General features: G+C 33.3%; 1 protein-coding gene across 1 annotated transcript in view; it reads right to left on the reverse strand.

Moving 5' to 3' along the window:
* The window catches only part of LOC123526143 (TELO2-interacting protein 1 homolog), a 49,329-nt gene that overhangs the window by 18,913 nt on the left and 8,998 nt on the right, over positions 1-21,418 (reverse strand). Inside the window, exons 3-5 of the mRNA XM_053523982.1 lie at positions 20,737-20,876; positions 19,951-20,026; positions 298-499 (exon numbers count right to left, since the gene is read on the reverse strand). Coding sequence (XP_053379957.1) covers positions 298-499; positions 19,951-20,026; positions 20,737-20,876 — 418 coding nt within the window. The remainder of the gene's footprint in view (positions 1-297; positions 500-19,950; positions 20,027-20,736; positions 20,877-21,418) is intronic.

The raw sequence follows: 21,418 nt of genomic DNA on the forward strand, positions 1-21,418 counted from the left end.
GCAGTGACAGCGGGAAGTTTTTCAGAGCCCCCCCAATTGCTAGAAACCCCGCCAGCAGTTAGTAGAGATATTTTGTCTTCTTCTTCAAAAAAAAAAAAAAATATTTCTTTGTTAGCTTCTCATTTCCCTTCCCGGGGAGATGGGTGCCAGAATACGCTAAAAGGCAGTGGTCACAGTAGCTCATCTGAACACAGAGTCGGGGATTTAAAGATAAGAAGGTTTTCAAAATGGAAAAAAAAATAAAAACGTGGACTCTTTAAGTCTTTTTCATTCAATTAACTATTAAAGTCCACAGACCTGCAGTCGATCTCTTGGCAATAGGGGCCGGGTGTGTAAGTTCTCCTCCAGTATCTCTGTGAGATGATGCTGCTGGTCCACAGCCTGACTCTGACTGAACAGCTCCAGGGCATGCCGGCTCCCGCTCGCAACCTTCGCCATGTCATCTCCTATCAGGCTTACTAGTATCTCCAGAAATTGAGGCACACTATCTTTCATTGAGCTAAAATGTAAAATTGGTCATTAGTTAAATAATCAGATTTCTAGCTCATTGAGGGGAAATTTGAAGTTTTTTTTATTTCCCTAAAAAGAAACTTGTAAAGCATTTAATTTGGCATCCAATGAAAAAGATGTAAAAATACATTTTTAAACCCTACAGTAAAGATTACTGAGCATTGTTATATTAAAAAAAACTAAAATTTTAAAATTTTTTTTGTTCATTTCAGTGAAAACCAATTAATGTGAATAGAACAAGATCGGTGTGAAAAAAAAATTTTGATTTTCAATATGCTAAAAAATAAAACTAGATGAGTGTCTATAGGACACTGGTGCCCCCACTTATTGTCACTGTGTGATCATGTTAGTTGTTAATAATGCAAGACAATGTAAACTTTAATAGTACCTTTTGATTGAGGTTGTAAATTTTTTATGCGATTAATGCGTATTTTTTACCCATTCAAGGGCCGTAACTCTGGTCTGAGTGAAATACCAAACAAAACTCCAGGTGCCCAACTTCACATGCTGAATAATATTCCTATAATGTTTCATGACTCTAAGTCATACACTTTTTGATACCTATGAAACAAACATTTAGGTCCTTTATGTATATATTGACTAAGTCAAGAGCCACAGGTATGGTGTTACTGAGTAAAATCCCAAACAAAACACCAAGTCACATCTTCAATGCTGAATAAAAATCCTATGTGTTTTTTGATTAGGTAAATACTTTATGAGTATGTTTGAAAAAGATCGGGGCGGGAGGAAGGATGTGCTGACGAGGGTTAAAACCAATGCCCAATAAATTTTTTAAAAAAGTTGAAATAAAAATATTTTAAAAAAGTTGTAAAAAAATAACAAAAGGGTCATGATGACCCTGGATTGCTCAGCTGAGTAATATGACTACATGTTTAAATGTCAATTTGATGCTAAAATTTAAAAAAGTAGGTCAGTGACACATTCAGGGTCCTAAAAAGTGTTTTTAAAGATTGGTATGCAAAACTGTAAAACCATCCAAATTTCAAGGCGTATCTTAAAAAACAAAAATAGGTCAGTAGGTAAAGGCAAATCAAAAACCCCAACATTTAGGTAATCAGGTAAATTTTTTTAAAAAGACGGGAAAAATTGTCGTTTTTTCTAATATGTTTTCCTTATAAATCATTTTACGTCCCCCCCTATGCAGTGCCTCTTTTACCCCAGGGGCTAATTTGAAAAAAATTTGTTTTAGCCCACTAGGAAATGCACATACCAATTAAAAAAAGGCCCAGGCCTTGAATTTAGACAAGAAATTTTTTAAAAAAATTCCCTAAGAAGTCTATGTAAATTGGGACCCGGGGGGGCCTCTTTTCCCCCGGGGGGGCATAATTTAACAATCTTGGTACGGACTAAAGGCAATGTAATAAAGTGTTTGAATTGGGGTATGATAGCCTGAGGCAAAAAATTTCAGCTGGGCTATCGATTTTTTGCAGATACTACCGACAGGTGCTGATTTTTTAAACTGATTAAAATTCATGCTAATTAAACGGATGATCATGATTTCATATGATCTCATTAAAACGCTAAAAAGGCATCACGCACCCTCCAGACTGAAGTTTTTTTTGCACCCTGTGTTTGACAATAAAACGCAGTGTCAAAGGACGTAACCGCAACGTAACGGGCTAAAACAATCCCTTAGGGGAAAGAAAATTTTGATTTCCTTTCACACTTCTGCAAAAATGTCAAAAACCCTTTAAGTAGGCGAAGCTTAAATTACGTTTTCAGCGCGTGTGTGTGTTTCAGCATCTTTTTGACATCTTGAAATTGTCAACAGCAAGTAACGTAATTGGAAAGTGCGGATCCTAAAAAATCGGGCGTTAAAGATTTTTAGATTTCGTTTGGCAAGGATGTATTGTAATGCCTTTTGATTTGGCGATTTTGATCGGGACTGGGTATTTAGAGTTAAATTTTTCAAAAACATAGCAAACATGTATGTATTTTTTATTCCATCAAACATGCACAGAGATGTCTGTAAAACAAGGCAGCTGAAAAAAAGCTAAATCCCCCCCACTGTTGGATAGTAAAAGGGTAAAACCCCTTTGATTTTACTTTTGACCTTGACCTTAACTGCATGCTGACCAATGAATTTGCAAAACTCTTGATGAGGTGATATTTGAAAAAGTTTCTGAAACCCTAAAGGGGGTTTAGGAGATACAGAGCTGAAACCTTTGACCTTCAGTTGTGACCTTGCCCTTGATTGACATGGCTGACTCATGAGTTTTTGATGAGGTGATCTTTTGACCCAAGTTTGATAAAATCCTTAAAGGGGGTTTAAGGAATTCGAGGGGACACCAAATGGAAGGCTCAAACTTTGCCCTTTTAGTTGTGACCTTGACCGTGGGGCGGCATGGTTTGACTATAACTTCTGCTTTCTTTCGATGGGGTAATATTTGACCCAATTTTTATAAAATCCTAAAGGGAGTTTAGAAGATAAGGGGGGCCCAAAAATGAAGGCCAAACCTTTGACCTTCAGCGTGACCTTCCCCTTGGCCGCATGGGACTGTAAGTTTGCACATGCCATGATGAGGTGATCGTTTACCCAGTTGATGAAAATCCTTAAGGGGGGTTAAAGGGGATATAGAGCGGACACAAAAAGGAAAGGTCAAAATTGGCCTTTGTGGGACCGACCTTGAGCCCAATGCTGACTCTGGGTTCTGCACTCGTCTTGATGAGGGGATATTTGACCCTAGTTTTATAAAATTTCCCTTTAAGGGGTTTTTAAAGATATAGAGCAGACATAAAAAGGAAGGCTCAAACCTTTGACCTTTTAGTTTGACCCGACCCGACCGGCCTGGCTAATCTGGGTTTGCTATCATCTTTTGAGGGGATCTTTGACCCAAAATTTTAAAAATTTCCTTTAAGGGGTTTTGGAGATATAAGCAGAAAAAAAGGCAGCTCAAACCTTTGACCTTGAGTTGGACCTTGTTGAACCGACAAGGCGACTCATGGGTTTTGCACATCGCTTGATGATGATATTTTTACCCCCAATTTTTTGAAAAACCTCAAGGGTTTTTTTGCCGGGGCACAAAATTTTTTTACGACGGAAGGGCGCGGACCCTTCCCATAAACCCCCCGCCCGGCGGGGGATTTAAAAAAATGTCATATGGTGCAAACTTAAGTAATTTTTGGGGGTTTAAGTTCGGATAGTGAAATTGGTGTCGGGTTGGGGAAATTTTCCCTTTGGGAGCCCGAACGGGGTAAAGGGTTCAAAACTGAATTTTTTTTACATTGTACATAAAACATCAAAGGCTAGGTCTTTGGTTTCAACAAGAACTTTTTTTTTCCCCTTTTAAGCTATCTAAAATTGGTACCCGCTGGGTGGGGCCTTTTTCAACTCAGGGGTAATTTGAATAAAAGTAAGGGACCCAAAGCAACTAACAACAAATATAAAACCCCTTTTTTTTCAAAAATTAAAAAAGGGACCCCCGGGGGGGCCCTTTTCCCCGGGTTTAAAAATTTTAAAAAAAATCTAAAACCCCAAGCAATTACAAAACCAAAATAAAAGCCTATCTTGTGGGTTTTAGATAAAATTTTTTTAAAGATTTTATTTCAAAAGTCTAGTAAAAATTTGGGACCCGGGGGGCCTCTTTTCAACCCCCAAGGGTTTTTGAATATTCTAGAGGAAATTAAAAGTGTTAAGAATATCCAGGCTCTACTTGTGGTTTTTTGGGCAAGAAAATTTTTTAAGTTTTTCCTTACGTTGCTATGGCAACCCGGTTCTTGGGGTTCAAATTTTTTTTACAATTTTGAAAGGGGGCCCCCCAATGATCATTCCTGTGAAGTTTTACAAAATTGAACGGGGGTTAGAGGAAAGTTGTTTAAAGGAAGTGTGGGCAGACAGATGACGCTAGGCTGAAAGCGAACAATAGCTCACCCTGAGCCTTTTGGGTCGGTGAGCTAAAAAAAAAAATGCCCCTGAGAATGCCCTGAGTATGTCAACCCCAAAAAAACAGAATAGCCATCGTTCACCTTGTGTCACCCACCTTGCAAGTGTCCCCCTTTTATTTTGTCAAGTGGTTTTATTAGGCATATTGTTTGAGGTTCCCTAAGGAACACTTTTTTTCTATTTCTATGGGGAACCCCTGTTTCTACTGAACGATATGTAATGCCACTTGACCCGTAACTGGACAATCACACTGCACCGGGGAAACCTTCAAAAAAAATTTTTAAATCTTATTTTTTACAATGCAGAAAGATTTTCCCACATCAACCGTCCCCCTCTTACTCTCAGTTATAAGACTGGACAGTGGAACTTGCTTCACCAAATAGCTAGGGTTCCCCCTTGTTGTCTCACCCCGGTCTCATCTCTTGTAACAAACCGTCCTGCTAAATTTTATCAAAAATTTCTTTTAAAAAAACATTTATCATTTAAAAAATGACTGACTTCAATTTCTAATACTACACATTTACAGCGAACAAGTGTAATACATACTAATGTATACAGTGAACAAGTGCAGTGATAATTCATTGTATAAGCTTTGCAACAGCGTCCTTAAATAAATTTTAAGTTAAAAATATGGTCAGGGGATATTTTTTCTTGTTTCAAATAGAGAAATTGTGGTACTTTCAACCAAAAACATCTTCTTTTTCCAGAGGTTCCTGGTTCCCGCTTGAACCTCTGGTAATTCGTGATATTTTAAATTTTGCTATCTTTTCTGGAAAAAGTTCCCCCAATCACCCGGGTTTTGCCACAAATCTTTTTGAACCAACAAATTGCTTTCTGATATCAAAGCGAATTAAAAGGAAAATTTCATTTCTGGAGGTAAATTTTTCTACATCCTTAAGAGGAATAAAATTTTTTTAAATCACGATGCAAAATTGTTTTTTTCTTTTTAGCAATTTTTTTGATGTTGTTTAAGTTTTTTAAATTTAGGTTCCGGATAATGGGGAACATTGATGACTGAAATCACTCCCGGAAATAAAACCTTTTTTTTCCCTCCACCCAATAATTAAAAAAAAATTAAATCTCTTCCTTTTAACCCCGTGAAAGAATGGGAAAACTGTATTTAAAAAGGGTTTTCCCGTTTCTGTGTAAAACTAAATTGAAATATTATTAAAAAAGGGGGTAACTGAGAGTGGAATCCAAAATGTACAAATACAGAATAAATAATGGAAACCCCAAGAAGCTGTACATAATCCCTGTTTTTGCCCGTTTTTGTTGACACTTCCATAGTTGTCACCTCACAAGGCTTCTATTTCATCCCTACATACCCTTTTTTGTAACGAAATATTTGGTTTTAAGTTCGGCCTCCCAATTGGTCAAAAAAAAGAGAATTTTTTTTATTTCGGGAAATTTAAAGTATTTTTTTTAAGAATGCTTTGAAAATTAAAACTGACAGTTTTTGTTACAGCACCCCAAAAAATTGTTGTTTTTACTACTTTTTTTCAGTAAAAATCGAAAGCGTTTGTAAGCTTTACTCGAGGTAAAAGCCCCCTTATTAAATCATATTATACTAAAATGCATTTAACTAAAACCTCCAAGCATATTGGTTTAAGATCTTGTGGAAAATTTTCTATTGCCGCTGCGGTCGGGGGTTCGTTTCGATGCAGTACTTTTTTCTTGATTTTGGATTTTTTAAAATAGTTTAAAAACAAAAAAATTATTCTAATGTTATAATTTGACCAAATTTTTAAAAGTTCTAGAAGTGGGCCTTGGCACTGATTTGTAAGCTTCAAGATTGTCAAAATCTAGCTGAAAAAAATCAATCTAGCCTTAAAAAGAACAAAGGAACTTTCAAATTTTCTGCAAATCCTTGTTTTGGTATCACCCTGATTATTTTACAAATGTCACAAAATTCCGGTAGAAAAAAAACATAAAAAGATTTCCCCCGTCTCCTTATACACTGAAAACCGAAAATAAAATATTGCTATGAATGGGTCACGAATTGACGTAAAAAAACTTTTAAAGGTATACTGGACACAATTTTTTATATTTGAAAAAATGAAAAGACATTAATAGTTTTGTTAAACATAATTATTAAGTTGATGTGTATTTAACAATACTATGCAGAAAACGTACACAGATATAGCTTAAAAAAGGGTAAAAGGGGGGGTACCCTAAAAAATTTTGGTGTTTTTTACAAAAGGTGGTTAGTGCTGACAATCAGTTGGAATGTAGCTTACATACACATAAATTTTTAAAATTGATAAAGTCAAATATAAATTTGATGAGGATTTTTATATCTGAAGTGAAAATTTTAAATATTTAAAAAATAAACAAGAGCCCGCCTTTCGGGGCTGAACCTCACTGATTTTTTTTTTTTAATAGAAATATTTTCCACCCATGATTTTCTAAGTCTAAAAAGGACCATCCTCTTTGGCAAAAAGCGGGATAGGTTATGTTTTTTTATGTACTGTCCACTTATGATGGTAAAAACTTTTTTAAATTTTTAAAAAGCAAAAAGCTTTGATTTTTTATAAAAAATTTTACTTAAACAAAATATTCAACCAAAAAAATGATTTTTCTAAGCCCAAAAAGGGGCAAAATTATTAAAAAAAAGGCAGGTGGAGTTATTTCCCCTTGCTGTAGGGGGGCAGCTTATGTTTGGTGAAAAAGATTTGCAATTTTTTAAAGCAATAGTTTTGATATTTTTAAAGAGAAAAAAGTGACCAAAAACATAAAATTTAAACCCAAAGAAATCTGATATTTCTAAGTCCAAAAGGGGCCATAAATCTTGCAAAAACGGGATGGAGTTATTTTTCTTGCTGTACACACGGCAAAAAAAGGGTAATATAGGGAGTGTACGGTCCCGTTTATTTCGAAAATAGGGATTTAAAACGGGATTTTAATTAAAAAATATACGGACCAAATTTTGGGACCCCGTATTCGGAATTAGATTATGGGGAAGCCCGGTTTTATTTGTCTGCATATAGGGGTCCCGTATACGCCGAATAAAACATAAATGTATTTTTTCCCTTTATTTGAAATTACGAACTTTAAAAAAAAACTCTAGAAATTTTGTTTTTTTTGGTGCCCTGCTTTAACAAAAAATTTCATTTTCAGTATTCAAAGGGGCTTGAGACTTTTTTTCCCGTATACTTTCCGTTTTTTAAAATTAAAGGGAAACACTTATACGACCGGGTATATTCCGAATATACGTAGTAAAACGGACCCCGTATTTTGTCATATAGGGGGACTGTGTTTGCTTTTTAATATGGGGGATTAGGAAATTTTTATTTTCTAATATACGGGTTCAAATTTTTTCCCGTATACGCATGAATACTAAGTTACATCCCGTTTTTTTGTCATATACGGATTTGTGATTTTTTTTAAATTTTGGGGGCCCATATACGGACTTGTTTTCCCCCAAATATACGGGTTCGGATTTTTTTCCTTTATACGCATGATTTTCCAAAGTTAGGGAATCCCGGGGTTTTTTGTAAATATAGGACTGTGATTGCATTTTAATATCGGGGCTATAGGATTTGTATTTTCAAATATACGGGGCTTGGGTTTTTTTCCTATACGCATGTTATACAAAGGGCCATCGGATCCCGTATTTTTTGTCATATACGGGCATATACAAACCCTTGTATTTTTTGTTTATACGGGCTACGGACTAGTCCCGTATATGCAGGGTTTAACGCAATATACGGATCCCGTACGGGTGTTTTAACGGGGAAAATACGAAACTGTTTTTTTTTTACTTAGGGCTACGGAAAAACCCCGATATGCAGGGTAAAAACGAAATATAGGGATCCCGTACTTGTTTTCATATACGGAATGTTTTGCATTAAATTTAGGGGGAAAATTACGAACCTGTATTTTTTTGATATACGGGAGGTTTTTCCCCGTTTATGCATGATATGAGATAACAGTTTCCCAAATATTTGTGTCACTTTTAGCCCTAAATTGGGGTTTTTCGTTTTCGGGGAATTAAACGGCCAGTTTTTCAAAAAAGATACTTTTACCAAAATTTTTTTCCCGAAAATGCATGTGTAGTATAAAAACCCCGTATTTTTTTTTTAATTTGAACGGGATTTTGTAAAAGGGGCCACACATTAAAAGATAACAAATAAATGGGGGTGTACCTACAGCAGAATACGGTATGTTGAAGAAAGCAAACAAAGACGGGAAAAAATGGGGAAAAATTTCCAAAATTTTTAAAATTAAGGGGAAAGACATTTAGTTTAAAACCAAACATTTTATTAAATTTAAAATACTTTTTAATCGGGTTTTTCAAAGGGTTTATGAATCTTTTTTCATTTCTTGCCCAATGAAAAAAGCAAAAATTAAAATTTATTTAATAAATAACATCAAGCATTTTTTAAATATTTTATTTTTCTTTCAAATTGGGAAAACGGAAAATTTCCCAACTTTTAAAATTCTGCGCGGTTACTCAACAAATCTTTTGGGATTTATCACTTTTTTACATTGTCGGTACATTTTTTCGTTTTTCCCATGAATGTGTTTAAACCGCTATGGCTTTTCGATTTGCCTTTCTAAAAAGAGGCAGTAAAAACCCCCAAAATGCCCAAAAATGTGTATTTTTAAAAAAGACGATTTTGGTTCTTTTTACTGGAACCATATTTTAACGGGGTTACAAATGATAAACCACAGGGAAAAATTCTTTTTCCTGATTCTATAAGTATAAGCTTTTATCTGTTGTTACGAATGTCCCCCCCTTTGAGAACAAACGGCCCCTGGGCTGCTGTCTGCTTTTTGTTGTCAAAACTAGTAGAAACTTCAAAACATAAGTATATTCTCTATCGTGAAAAAAAATAGTCCCCCGTTTTCTGTTCCAAAAACAATTTTTTGTGTCAACCTGGAATAAAAAAAAAATGAAAGCTTTAAAAAGGGTTAAAAAAAAATGGACCCCCTTCCCTTTTCATAGAAAACTGATAATTAATTATTAAAATGGGAAAAATTATGACTTTTTAAAATGACATGGGGGGTTTGGAAGGGACTCATTAATTGTCAGAACCCCCATACTCTTTGTGTCGCCAAAAAAAAGAAATTAGTACATTAAACGTGCCTGTTAAATTTTAATCCCAAGTTTTTAAATGTAGTGTTTTATTTGCTTTTTATGGTTTTTTTACTTTAAAAAACCTATCCCCAAATTATTTTTTAATTTAAAAAAGCATGGGGTTCATGTCCCGTCAACGTTGTCCGGTCATCCTCCCCTCTTTTTGGGGGGGACTGTTTAAAACTGACATACATAAAAACTAAATACGGGGGAGATTTTTTTTTAAAAGAGAGTTTTTTAAAACCTGTCAAAAAACTTAAAAAGCAATAAAATGCGGTAAGGGGATTAAAAAACATTTCCCCCCATTTTATTCCTACCAAAAGGGAAAAATACAGCCCGGTTTTTTAATTTTAAAAAACGCTAGTGTTAACGTAAACTATGCAAAAATTAGTTTTTCCCTTTAAAACCTGTGCCATTTCGCAATCCTCCTTTTAAAACTTTTTAAAAAAATTTGCACAATAAATCTTTTTTTACATTTTGGGAAAAAATGAAAAGAGTGACAAAAAACCCATTCCCCAAAACCCGAGGTCAAAACCCAGGGTTTCCCCCCCGGGTTTTTTTAAAGAACATCGGGACTGATGAAATGCCAATAACAGTCGCGTTTTTTAAGTTTTTTTTAAAATTTAATTTAATTTTTAAAATTGTGAGGGAAAGTTTTTTGAACATAAAAAATTTTTTCCCCTCAAAAACGTTTTAATTTTTGGGGTTAAAAATCTGAAAAAAGAGTTCCCAGTTTTTTTCCCATCCCCGGTTGGTCATTATAATATTTTTTAAGGACAAGTACAATTTTCCCATCAAAAAAAAGTCCCATTTTTTATAAAAGGGGCAAATAAAATATGCACCCCTGTAAATCGGGAAATTTAAAATTATCCAAAAATCTATAGATTAACCTAATTTAAAAATATAAAAAAATAATATCAGGGTATCAATATAATTTCTTATTTTATTAGATTCCCGAATTTCGAAAATAATTATGTAAGTGTTACTTTTTTCAAATTTCTTTGGTAAAAGGGAAAAAAAAATTGGTACTAGTTTTGTTTGAAATTTTTTAAAATTTTCAAATTAAAACGGGAAAATACTGTTTTCCCTTTCCTAAAAAAAAAATGCCCACTTTTTTTTTTCAGAATAAAATTTGGTTTTTGAAGTGATATTGGAAAAAAAGGGAAAAAGGGGAAAAGTAACAGAAAAAGGTGGGGCCCCCTAGGGGGGGAATTCCCGGGGGGCGGGGGATGTTTTTGGGGGGGGTTTTCCCACATTTTTTTTTTTTTCCGAATATTTAAAACCCCCAGGCAAACGGGTTTTAAATTTATTCCTTAAAAATTTTCCCTTTAAAAAGGCACGGATATGTTTGACGTTAAAATTCTAAAAAAATAAAAAATCTAGGGAGTAAAATATTAAAAGGGAAAGGTTGATTAAAAAACCCAAAAAATTAAATAAATTTTCAACGATACCTTTTTTAAGTTTGAATTTTGTCAAAAATTAAAAAATTTAAAAATGGGAATCATTTTGTTTTTTTAAAAATTTTTAAAAAAATTCATATATGAAAAAAAAAAGGGGGGTTCGCCCCGGGAAACAAAAACACGCCGCAGCGGCAAAAAAAAATTTCCCCCAAATGTCTTTTTAAAAACCCAATTAAAAAAAACGAAGGGGGGGTTAAGTTTTTAAAATGCGCTTTTTTTAAAATAAAATTTTTTTTCCTTTTAAAAAAATTTATTTAAAAACCCATTTATTTCCTCATGGTTTTTTCCGCAACTTTTTCTTAAGTTGTTCGGGGGGAAAAAAAACGGGGGGGGGGGAATAATTTAAAACCTTTAATATCCAAAAATTTTAAAAAAAAAATAAAATTCCCGGGGCCTGGGGGAAAACCCCAAAACATATTTGGGTTTTGGGGGCGACTAGAAAGGGACCCCGGGGCCCCCCGCCTGCGAAACCCCCTTTTTGGCAGTCTGGTAGGATCCGGGCTGTTCGTTTTTTCAAAGCCTTTTTGGAATTAAAAAAAACGGGTTGGGCGAACAGCATGGACCCTGAGAAACTGCGCGGATGGAAAAGGTTTTGGTCTCAAATCCCTGTGGTCAAAAAACAAAGACTATTTTGGGGTTTTTTCTTTGGAAAGGGCCAAATTTAATTTTTTTTTTTCTTTTTTTGGGCGGACGATCGGGGGGCCAGTGCCTTTTTTTGTATTCTTTTAAACATTGCGTTATTTTTAAAAATTTTTTTTCCCCCAAAAGATTGCATACATTACACAAAAAAGAAAAATTTAAATTTGTGTAAAGTTTAATAAACCCTTTTAAAAATTTCTTTGTGAAATTAAATATTGCCGGGGGATAAGAAATAACCGGTCAGTGTTTTTTAAAAAGCGAGTCAAAAAAAATATGTTAACCCACTTACTAAAAAAGCGATAGGTACTTTAAATTTTTATGGTTTTATTTTTAAAACCTGTTAAGTAAATCATTTTGCCCCTGCTGAAAAAAAGACTTTTGGGGTTTCATATTTGAAGTTTTAAACCGCTGTAAAAGGGAGAAAACGGAGAACAAAAAAAATACCAGTCAATCAGAAAAAATTCGCAATTTTAATTTGTTAAGATGTCACAAGGCCTTTTGGAAAATCGTTTAAAATAACAGACTAGCTGAGCAATTACTTTTGTTTGTACATGTAGGGTCCGAAAGTAAAGTTTGTTTTAATGTAAAAAATGTAACGTTTTAAATTTTGTTAGATCCATTTTCATATTACTAAATTTTACTTTTATTGACAATAAATAAGTATTTATATCCCTTTCGATTTTTTTTCCGCTTTTCCCTTTTTAATTTTAAATTTTAAAACTTCATTCAAGACATGTACATCTTTAGAAAAAACCGTTTGCCTGTAAATGCATCAGTTTAAAAAATTATAATGAGAAAAGCTTTTTATTTTATCATTCCCCCAAAAACCCCCCCCCCCCGTGTTACAAAAAATTTTTTGACGGAAATCGAAAAATTTGGGGTTATTTGTTTTTCCCGCTTTTATGGGTTTTTTAAAAGATTTTTCTAAAAATTGGTAATGAAAAAAATCTATAGTTTTAAATGTATTTTAGGCCCCTTTAAAAAATTTTAAGTTTTAAAACCTTTCAGTTTAAATAAAAAAATTCACATAATTAAATTTTTTATTTACCAACCTTTTTTATATATACTTTAAAAAAAAAAGAAAAACGCATCCAAACCGCTTCATGACTTACAAATTTGTAGAGAAAAAATTTAATCTGTAAAAAGTATTAATTTTTTTCCTTCCTGACACTGATTTTTTTCCCCGAAAAAAACTTTTTCTCTCTAGAAAGAGGAAGAAAATGTTTTTAATTTTTTTGAAAAAGTGTCACTAGAAAAAAAGTTTTTTATTTTGTCAGATTCCCGGCCCCCCTTTTCAAAAAATAAAAGATTGAAATTTTAATTTAAATTTAATGTTTTTTCCAAAGATTCCAGTTTTAATCGAATGAATAAAAGTGCGTTTCCCCCATTCATTCTTTTAAAACTAGCCTCCGCTACCCAGGTTTTTAAAGAAATAAAACTTTTATCGGAGTTGTTTTTGTCCTTTAAAAATTTAATCTCGTTTAAAAACCCCCCCGGGATTTCCCAAAAAGATTTTTTGCAGATATTTCTTTTTTTTAAATTTAAACACTTTTCAACCTAACATTGGGTGAAATGAACCAAACCTTGTAGCTATGGATTTAAAAAATGAATGAAATAATATTTTAAAGGTTTTGTTTTGAAACAATGATAAAACGAATGAATGAAAGAATGAAAATATTTAAAAGGCTATTTTGAATTTTCTTTTTTATTTAAAAATTCAAAATTAAAAACCCGATTTTTGACGTTTTGAATTTTGTTAAAGCAAAAAAAAGGGAACCCATGTTTTTTTATTAATTAAATTAATTCATGGTCTGGTTTGTCACCAAAAAAAAAACAGTTTATTAAAAATTAAAAACATATAAATTTTAAAAAAGTACGTACTCGTGACTTCCTTTCCCTCTGAAATGAAAAACCTTTCAGGAAAATCGCCCCTTTCGGGCATTGGGGGCCAAAATGTTATCGCTTCGAGGTAAAGAAAAGGGGCGAAACGTGCGAAGGTGTTCCCAAATTATTGGATCCTAATAAACTATTTCAAAAAAAGACCCAATTAAATTTTTTGCCAAATTTTTGTTTAAATGGGATTCATTTGAGTTTTTTGTATTGTAATTTTCGTTTTAGAAAAAAGTTTTGAAATTGTCAGTCTGGGTTACCAGGCTTGGGTTTCATGAGCTATTTCTATTTAGTTAATATGGTTCAATTATTAAACAATTTAAAGTTGCAGGGAAAAAAATTTTTCGGCAAAAAATTATTTGTTTCAGGTTTTTTTTTCTTGGGGATGGGTTAAATCCGTGGGAAATGCTTTTTTAAACATTTTTTATTTAAAGAAAGACACTCATTAATCTTTTCCCAAAATTTTTTTGAGCGTTTTTTTGTTAATTTTTTAAAAATTTGTAAATTTTTTACAGGGCAAACCCGTGTCAAGCCCTCCACTTACCACGGTTTTTCATTGCTTTAAAGTAAAATAAATTTTTTTTTATCGCTTTCCCCTGTGTTTTTTTATTTTTTAGAAATTTTTTTTTTCTCTTTAAAATATTTTTTTTTTAGGGACGAGGGACTGGTAATGGTTTTTTTTCTTTTTGTCTAGAAAATTTTAAATAATTTCTTTTTTACAAAAAGGGTTTTATTAATATGATAACTTTTTAAAAAATGGACCCTAAATATCACGGTGGGGTTTACCAAAAAAAATGGAAAGTTCGCAAATAAATTTTTGGGGAAGAAATTTGGGGCCCAAAAAATCGAACCACTACCCGATATTGGCACTGAAGCCTTTTCCGCCCAGGGTACCCGCACATGCGATAGTATAAAATTTAAATATTGGGAATTTTTTTTATATGTAATATTTGTAATTTGCTATTTTGTTTTTTACATTGAAAATGAATTTATGGGAAAATACGAAAAAAATTACAGTGCTAGGTCAATCCCAAAAGGGCCCCCAAAAATCCCCGAGAAAAAAAATAGTCTGCCCCAATTTTATACTACAGTGGAAAAGAGGGGCCCCCGGAAAATTTTATTTATCATCCCACGTGTTAGCACCACATTCGGGATATGGGAGATCCCCGTGCGAATGTGTTGATAAAAAAACGTGCGCCCCTAATAACTATCTTAGGAAAAACTTTTGCATGTGATAGCTATCACGTTTGCAGGTTTTTAGTTGACACGTGCGAACGGAAAAATTACCAACGAAACTAATGAAAATTTTAGCCTTTTTTTTTTAAAAACAGAAACTTTCTTCGTAAATTCCCGCTAACTATAAATTTTTCTTCCTTATGAAAAACATCCATTTGAAAAATTGCAGATCCCTTTTACGCTTTTTCCCTTTATCACTAAAAACGTGCCCCAGTTTTAGGTTTTAAAAATGGGCACATGGTAGGGATAAACGTGCTGTCAAATTGCCCCACTTTAGTTTCACCCGCCACGTGTGAATTTCACTTCCCCCCGTGGTTGCTAACAAGTACCACAGAAAAAAAGAATATTTTTCCTTGTCCTCGCTATGCCACCCTCTATAATGAACATCTGCAGAATTTCTTTTGAAACAAAAATCAAAGGTATGAAAATATTTTTTGCTTAAGATTTTAATTAAATAACATTGAAAGTGAACATTGAAAAAAAAAAGATATAAAAACCAAAATTTTTTGCCCTTTGGGAATTATATTAAAATGAATGACCTTTTTGGTAGAAAATTTTTCCCTTTTTATTTAAAAAATGCTAAAAATTTATCCCCACAGGGTTGGGTTTTAAAAATTTGACCCACCTGGAAATGGGTTTTCCCTGGTCGAGTGGTTTAGAAACGATGACTTCAAAACCCTTGCCCAAACACCGATTCGGGTTCAAGGGGCCCCTCAGAGTGTTAAAATTTTTCCCTGTTTTTTGGGGGTTTCTCGCCCCGTCACGGGTGAAATAATGCCGTTAGGGCACCTTGGGGGATTTTCCCCCACCCAAAAAAACAGGGAAAACCCCCTAAAGGGCCAATAGGTGTGTCACGCAACTTAATCCCAAAAAAACACCCAAAAAAAAAAAAACCCCCCCCGGTTTTGGGAGCAGACGATACTGTATTAAATGAACGAAAGGGGTTTGTTTTGAAACTTTGGCCCCGACACATTATATCGTTTTTTTTTGTTTTTAAAATATTTGAAAATTTATTTTAAAGTAAAATAAAAAATTACCCCCCCCCCCCTTTTTTTAAAAAAACTTTTTAAGTACAAAAAATAAAGGGAAATTTTTTTTCCCCCTTTTTTTTATAAATAAATTTTCATTGTAGGGACAAGCTTGGAAAAGTGCAGAAAAAGGGTTTTAAATTTTTCTTCATTTTGTTTTTAACCCAAAGGGGTTTTATCCACGGGGTATTTATTTACTACAAAAAAATTTGGGATGAATTGATTTTAAACTTTTTCTTTTCTCATCGGTATTTAATTAAATTTAAAAAAAAATCGGGAACCGGGTAGATGAAATGATGGATTCATTCTGTTTGATTTTTAAAATTTTTACCGTTTTGGTCCTAGAATGCTTTTTTTTTATTTATTCAATTGGATTAAAAATTTCTTTCTTTCAAAATTGGGGATTCATTCTTAAAAACACGTACCCAAATTCGAAAACATGCAAAACGTTTTACCTTTTAAATGGCCGGGAAAATAATTTTTTAATACAACTATTTATTGCAAACCCTATTTTGAAATATATAAATTATTTAAAAAAACCCCCTATTTCCGGGCATATACGGGAAATTACGGAGGTGGGGCTACGAAAAATAACGGGGAAAATTTTTAAAAACCCGTATTTTCGAAATATAAAAAACGAAAATTAAACCCTAAATCCAAAAAAAAATACGGAAATTTTACGGGGGTTTATACAAAGGGAAAAAACGGGAAATATAAGTCCCGTATTTTCAAAAAATAAAAAAATTATTTAAAACCCCTATTTCTACATATACGGGAAAAATACGGAGTTGTTTTACCAAGCATTACGGGACATATTCGTCCCGTATTTTGAAATAACCAAAATTTTTTAAATCCCGTATTTCCCGGCATATTCGGGAAAAACCGGGGTTGTAAACGAAGAATTACGGGAAATTTAAAACCCGTATTTTTTTGAAAATTCATACTATAAAACATTTTCCCGTATAAACCCGAATAACGGGAAAATTAACGGGGGGTTTTAAAAGAAACATATACGGGGAAATATACGTCCCGTTTTTTCGTAAATAACGGGTTTTTTTATTCCCGTTTTCACCAAAACATATACGGGGAAAATCGGTTTTTGTATACGAAACAGAATTTCCCTTTTTAGAATTTCCCCTTTTCAAAAAATATCGGGGGATCGATACAAAAATTCCTTTTTTCATAGTATCGGAAAACCGTATTTTATTAGTATAGGGGGCTTTTAAAAAATTTTAAACCCCGTTCCCCCCCGTATTTTAGTTTTCCCCCTATTTCTTCCCGGATTGGGTAAAAAAAAAGGGGTTTTCCCCAACTTCCCGGGGGGTTATTTTTAACTTTTTTTTTTCGGGGGGGAGTGGGGGGTTTAACTTATATGGTGAACAAAATGTTGCAAGTTTCAAAGCAAAGCTTTTGTTTGTTTTAAAGGGTAAAAAATGACCAAACATAAAACTTTAACCCAAAAATCTGATATTTTTCTAAGGGCCCAAAAGGGGGGGAATAATTCTTGCAAAAAAACCCAAAATGGAGTTTTGGGTTTTTTGTGTACAGGGTCTGCTTATGATGGTGAAAAAGTTTCCAAATTTTTTAAAAACAAAAGTTTGATAGTTTTAGGGAAAAATTTACCTAAACCCTAAAACTTAAACCCAAAAAATCGATATTTTTTAAGTAAAAAAAGGGGGCCTAATCTTGCAAAAAACAAGTTTGGGGTTATGGTTTTTTTGCCCATACAGGGTCATTTGAAAGGTGAACAAGTATTCCCAATTTCAAAGCAATGCTTTGATTGTTTAGGAGAAAAGCGCCCTAACATTTAAAAATTTAAACCCGGCAACGCCGAGCCACAAACCCCTCAAGTGATGACAATAACCCCATCATTTTTTTCAAAAAAATCAGATGAGCTAAAAAAAAATAGCCATTTGATATCTTTAGAGTTTTTTTTTTAGGGAAAGTTTTTAATATTTAAAAATTTTTTCCTGTACTTCTGACAAAAACCAATGTGTTGGACATTAACAAGGTACTTGTTCAAAATGCAAAAAACTTTTTCAATGTTAGGCTAAAAAGTCTTTTAAAAAGGGTTTTTTTTTTTTAATTTTAAAAGAATAAAAATTAAATTTCTGTATTTCTAATTTTATTTCCCTGAATTCTGCGGGAAAATGGTCCAGTTTAAAAAAAATTTTTGCGAATGCTGGTTGCATTTTCTAGTTCAGTAAAGTGTTGGGGCCCAACTTTTGAAATATTTTTTAAACTGATTTGTCCCAAAATGCATAACATTGCAAAAAATAAAATAAAACAAAGCTTATAATCAAATTTTTTGGGTATAACTCATTCCAAATTTTACTTAAATTTTATTAAAAAGTTTTTTCATTGGGCATCTCTATTTCTTTACCCAAAGTTGGGTTTTTAAACCCCCTTTTTTTAATCCTTTTTTTTTTTTAGGAAAAAAATTTTTTTCAGATTTTTCTTAATACAAATATGAAAATTGGGTGCCTTATTTTGGGCCCCAAATTGTTACTACAAATAAGTACTTTTTGGGCAGCTTGGCTGAAATCCAGCAAACTTCCCAAAACAAGTTTAAACCCCGATAAACGTGCTCTTTTCCCCTTTTGGCTTATTTAGTAAAAAAGGGAAAGGGAAAGTCCTAAAAAGTGGCAAAACATTTAAAAAAGTGTAAAATGCGACCAAAACGAAACAGAAATCTTTCCCACTTGTTTTTATGTATACATTATGTCTTTTATTTTTTTAAAATTAAAAATTTTCAAACACATTTTTATAAATTTTATGAAAAGTAAAAACCATTTAAAAGCACCCCCCAATGGGCTTTATCCTCTTTTCCTCTTTTTCACTACTAACCTGATAATTCTTCATTTTAAAATTATTTTGCTTCAGTTTCATTTCATTCATGAAAGGGGTATTTCTAGACTAGGATAAATGTATTTTTTCTTTTAGAAAATTTTTTGCTATCTTCACGAGTTGTCTTTTTTCAAGGAAGTTAAAAACATTATCAAACAAGAGTGCCAGACTGTCACAAAATACGCCTGTCATCAAACTTGGCCTTATTCATGGGGCATAATCCAAGAGTGTCTGGGGTGATTTGGGTACTTATCGAATTTGGACGAGATATTATGCCCACAAACATTGTCAGCAACTTTGGTGAAAATCAGATGAAAACTGTCTGACTTAGAGACCGGACAAGGCTAATTTGCTGTTTTTCTATTTTTTTTTGTTGGATTTAACATCACACTGACACATGATAGGTCATACTTTAATGGTGGAGGAAGACCCCAGATGCCCCTCAGTGCATTATTTCATCACGAGCAGGCACCTGGGTAGAACCACCGGCCTTCCGTAAGCCAGCTGGATGGCTTCCTCACATGAAGAATTCAACGCCCCGAGTGAGGCTCGAACCCACATCGATGAAGGGCAAGTGATTTGAAGTCAGTTTTTTTTTCGATTAATTCAAGGGCCATAATCCAAGAATACCTGGGGCAATTTGGCTACTTATTGAGCCTGGCTAAGATATTATGCCCATAATCATTTTCAGCAAGTTTGGTGAAGATCAGATGAAAACTGACTGACTCAGAGACGGACACGGCTAAATTTGCTGTTTTTCGATTAATTCAAGGGCCATAATCCAAGAGTGCCTAAGGTGATTTGGCTAGTTACCGAACTTGGCTGAGATATTATGCCTACAAACATTGTCAGTAAGTTTGGTGATGATTGGATGAAAACTGACTAAGAGAGCAGACAAGGTTAAATTCGCTGTTTTTCGAGTAATTCAAGAGCCATAATCCAAGAGTGCCTGGGGTGATTTGGCTGGTTATCGAACATGGCCAAGATATTATGCCCACAAACATTGTCAGCAAGTTTGGTGATGATCGGATGAAAACTGTTTGACTTAGAGAGTAGACATGCTTTGGACGCAGCCCGCCTGCCACTTGTGTTCACATAATATGCCCCGCTCTTTCAGAGACGGGCATATAAAAAAGTTAAAGAAACTAAAAGTCCAGAAATTCTCAATTTCAGAATGCATTGGCAATGTATCATAAACATACATCAGTCTTCCTAGCATAGGCAAATATTTAAACTGAATTTTTAAACTTTCTTTACAGCACCCATTTTCTTTGTAAATCTAGACATATTAACATCTGTTTTGAGTTCTTACCAAGAATCACAAATATTTTCTGTTTATAAGTCTAGATATATTACCTGTATTCTGAGTTCTTCACCAAGGTTCTCAATGTCTGTATAATAGCAATCTTTAATTCTTCACTTAACGTGGCAACTGAAAGAGAATAATGTCCGACCATAGAGGTTTTTGGGGTTTTTTTTTAATATTTCCTTAATATCTACCAGTACATGTACATGCAAAGACACAAAATTAATGTGCATGGCTAAAAAAGTCATTTACAGTCACATGTCATTTTTTACCAAACATTTTTTTGTTCTTCATCGTTTCATTTAAATTATAGAAGCCAGAGAATTCTGCTGGATACAAATGGCCAACTGTCTGAAGTTTAACTTAAAAAAAAAACTTTGTTTAAAACATTCTGTAGACTTAAAAAAGCTAGGAGAATCTTTCAGTAAGAGACTAAACTGGTTGAATACAAACCAAAACTCTTCTAAAGAAGTATTTTCTCATTTCAGCACTTTTAGAAAAGTTTTAACATTTATGGTATACATACTATTTTCATGTCTCATACCAGTAGTTTGTACTATTATCGTTAAACTTTTCCAATGATGCCTAAATATAATGTTTACATGACTTTCTTCTAACTACAGGAAACCCAATGAATTTGCCTGAGTATCAGATTAAGGGTAATTAAATAAAATAAAATGTTTTTTTTTTATTTCAAATACAGAACAGACTTGTGTTTTTATTAAATTTGGCAACAAATGAAAAGGTCTGACATCTATTTTTTCTTTAATCACAATCCTGACATTCTATGGAAACAGATATTTTCATCAATTGTTCTGAATTAGAACAACACATACCTTTACTTTGATCTGTGGGACAGGAGAGCATGGTCGTAGCATTGTGAAATATATCCTGGAAAAGATCCCATCTTGTCACCTTCGTATGTCCTAGAACATACTCCATACACATGTATAGATCTAGATACAGGTCCTGGCTACTGTAAACATTAACAGAAATATAATTAATACATGGGGTTGGTCCAAACTGCATTATGCAATCCAATAGCATAGACAGAAAAGACTTTTAGAAATTTATTTGTATTGTGTATAAGGTATAAATGCATGTATTTACTTAATTGTGACACACTTTCCATTTTTTCAATTTTCTTTAACAGCAACAAGTACTTCGCACACATAAAGAAAATTCTTGTTCTGATTGGACCTTTGATAAAGGCAAGAACTCTTAACTACTGTTGGTGCCAAGGAGCAGAAAAAACTGATCAGCAATTGGGCAGTTATAATCCGTAACTGCAATAAGCCGTACTGATTACACATTTTTCAAATAATCTAATGTAAAGATTACTCTTCTGACTGCAATTTCTTTATTATAATAAATGCTCATGAAAATTCAGCTTGGAATCATGATTCTTTTCTGATTACATTATAAAAGTATGATTCGATGCACCTTGAAAGCTGTAATAAATAAAACGAGGACAAAAGAAGCCTATTGTTGAAACTGCAACGCTTATTTATCGCCAAT

Source organism: Mercenaria mercenaria, chromosome 14 (genome assembly GCF_021730395.1).
Source record: "Mercenaria mercenaria strain notata chromosome 14, MADL_Memer_1, whole genome shotgun sequence".
In the NCBI taxonomy this organism is placed as follows: Eukaryota; Metazoa; Mollusca; class Bivalvia; order Venerida; family Veneridae; genus Mercenaria; species Mercenaria mercenaria.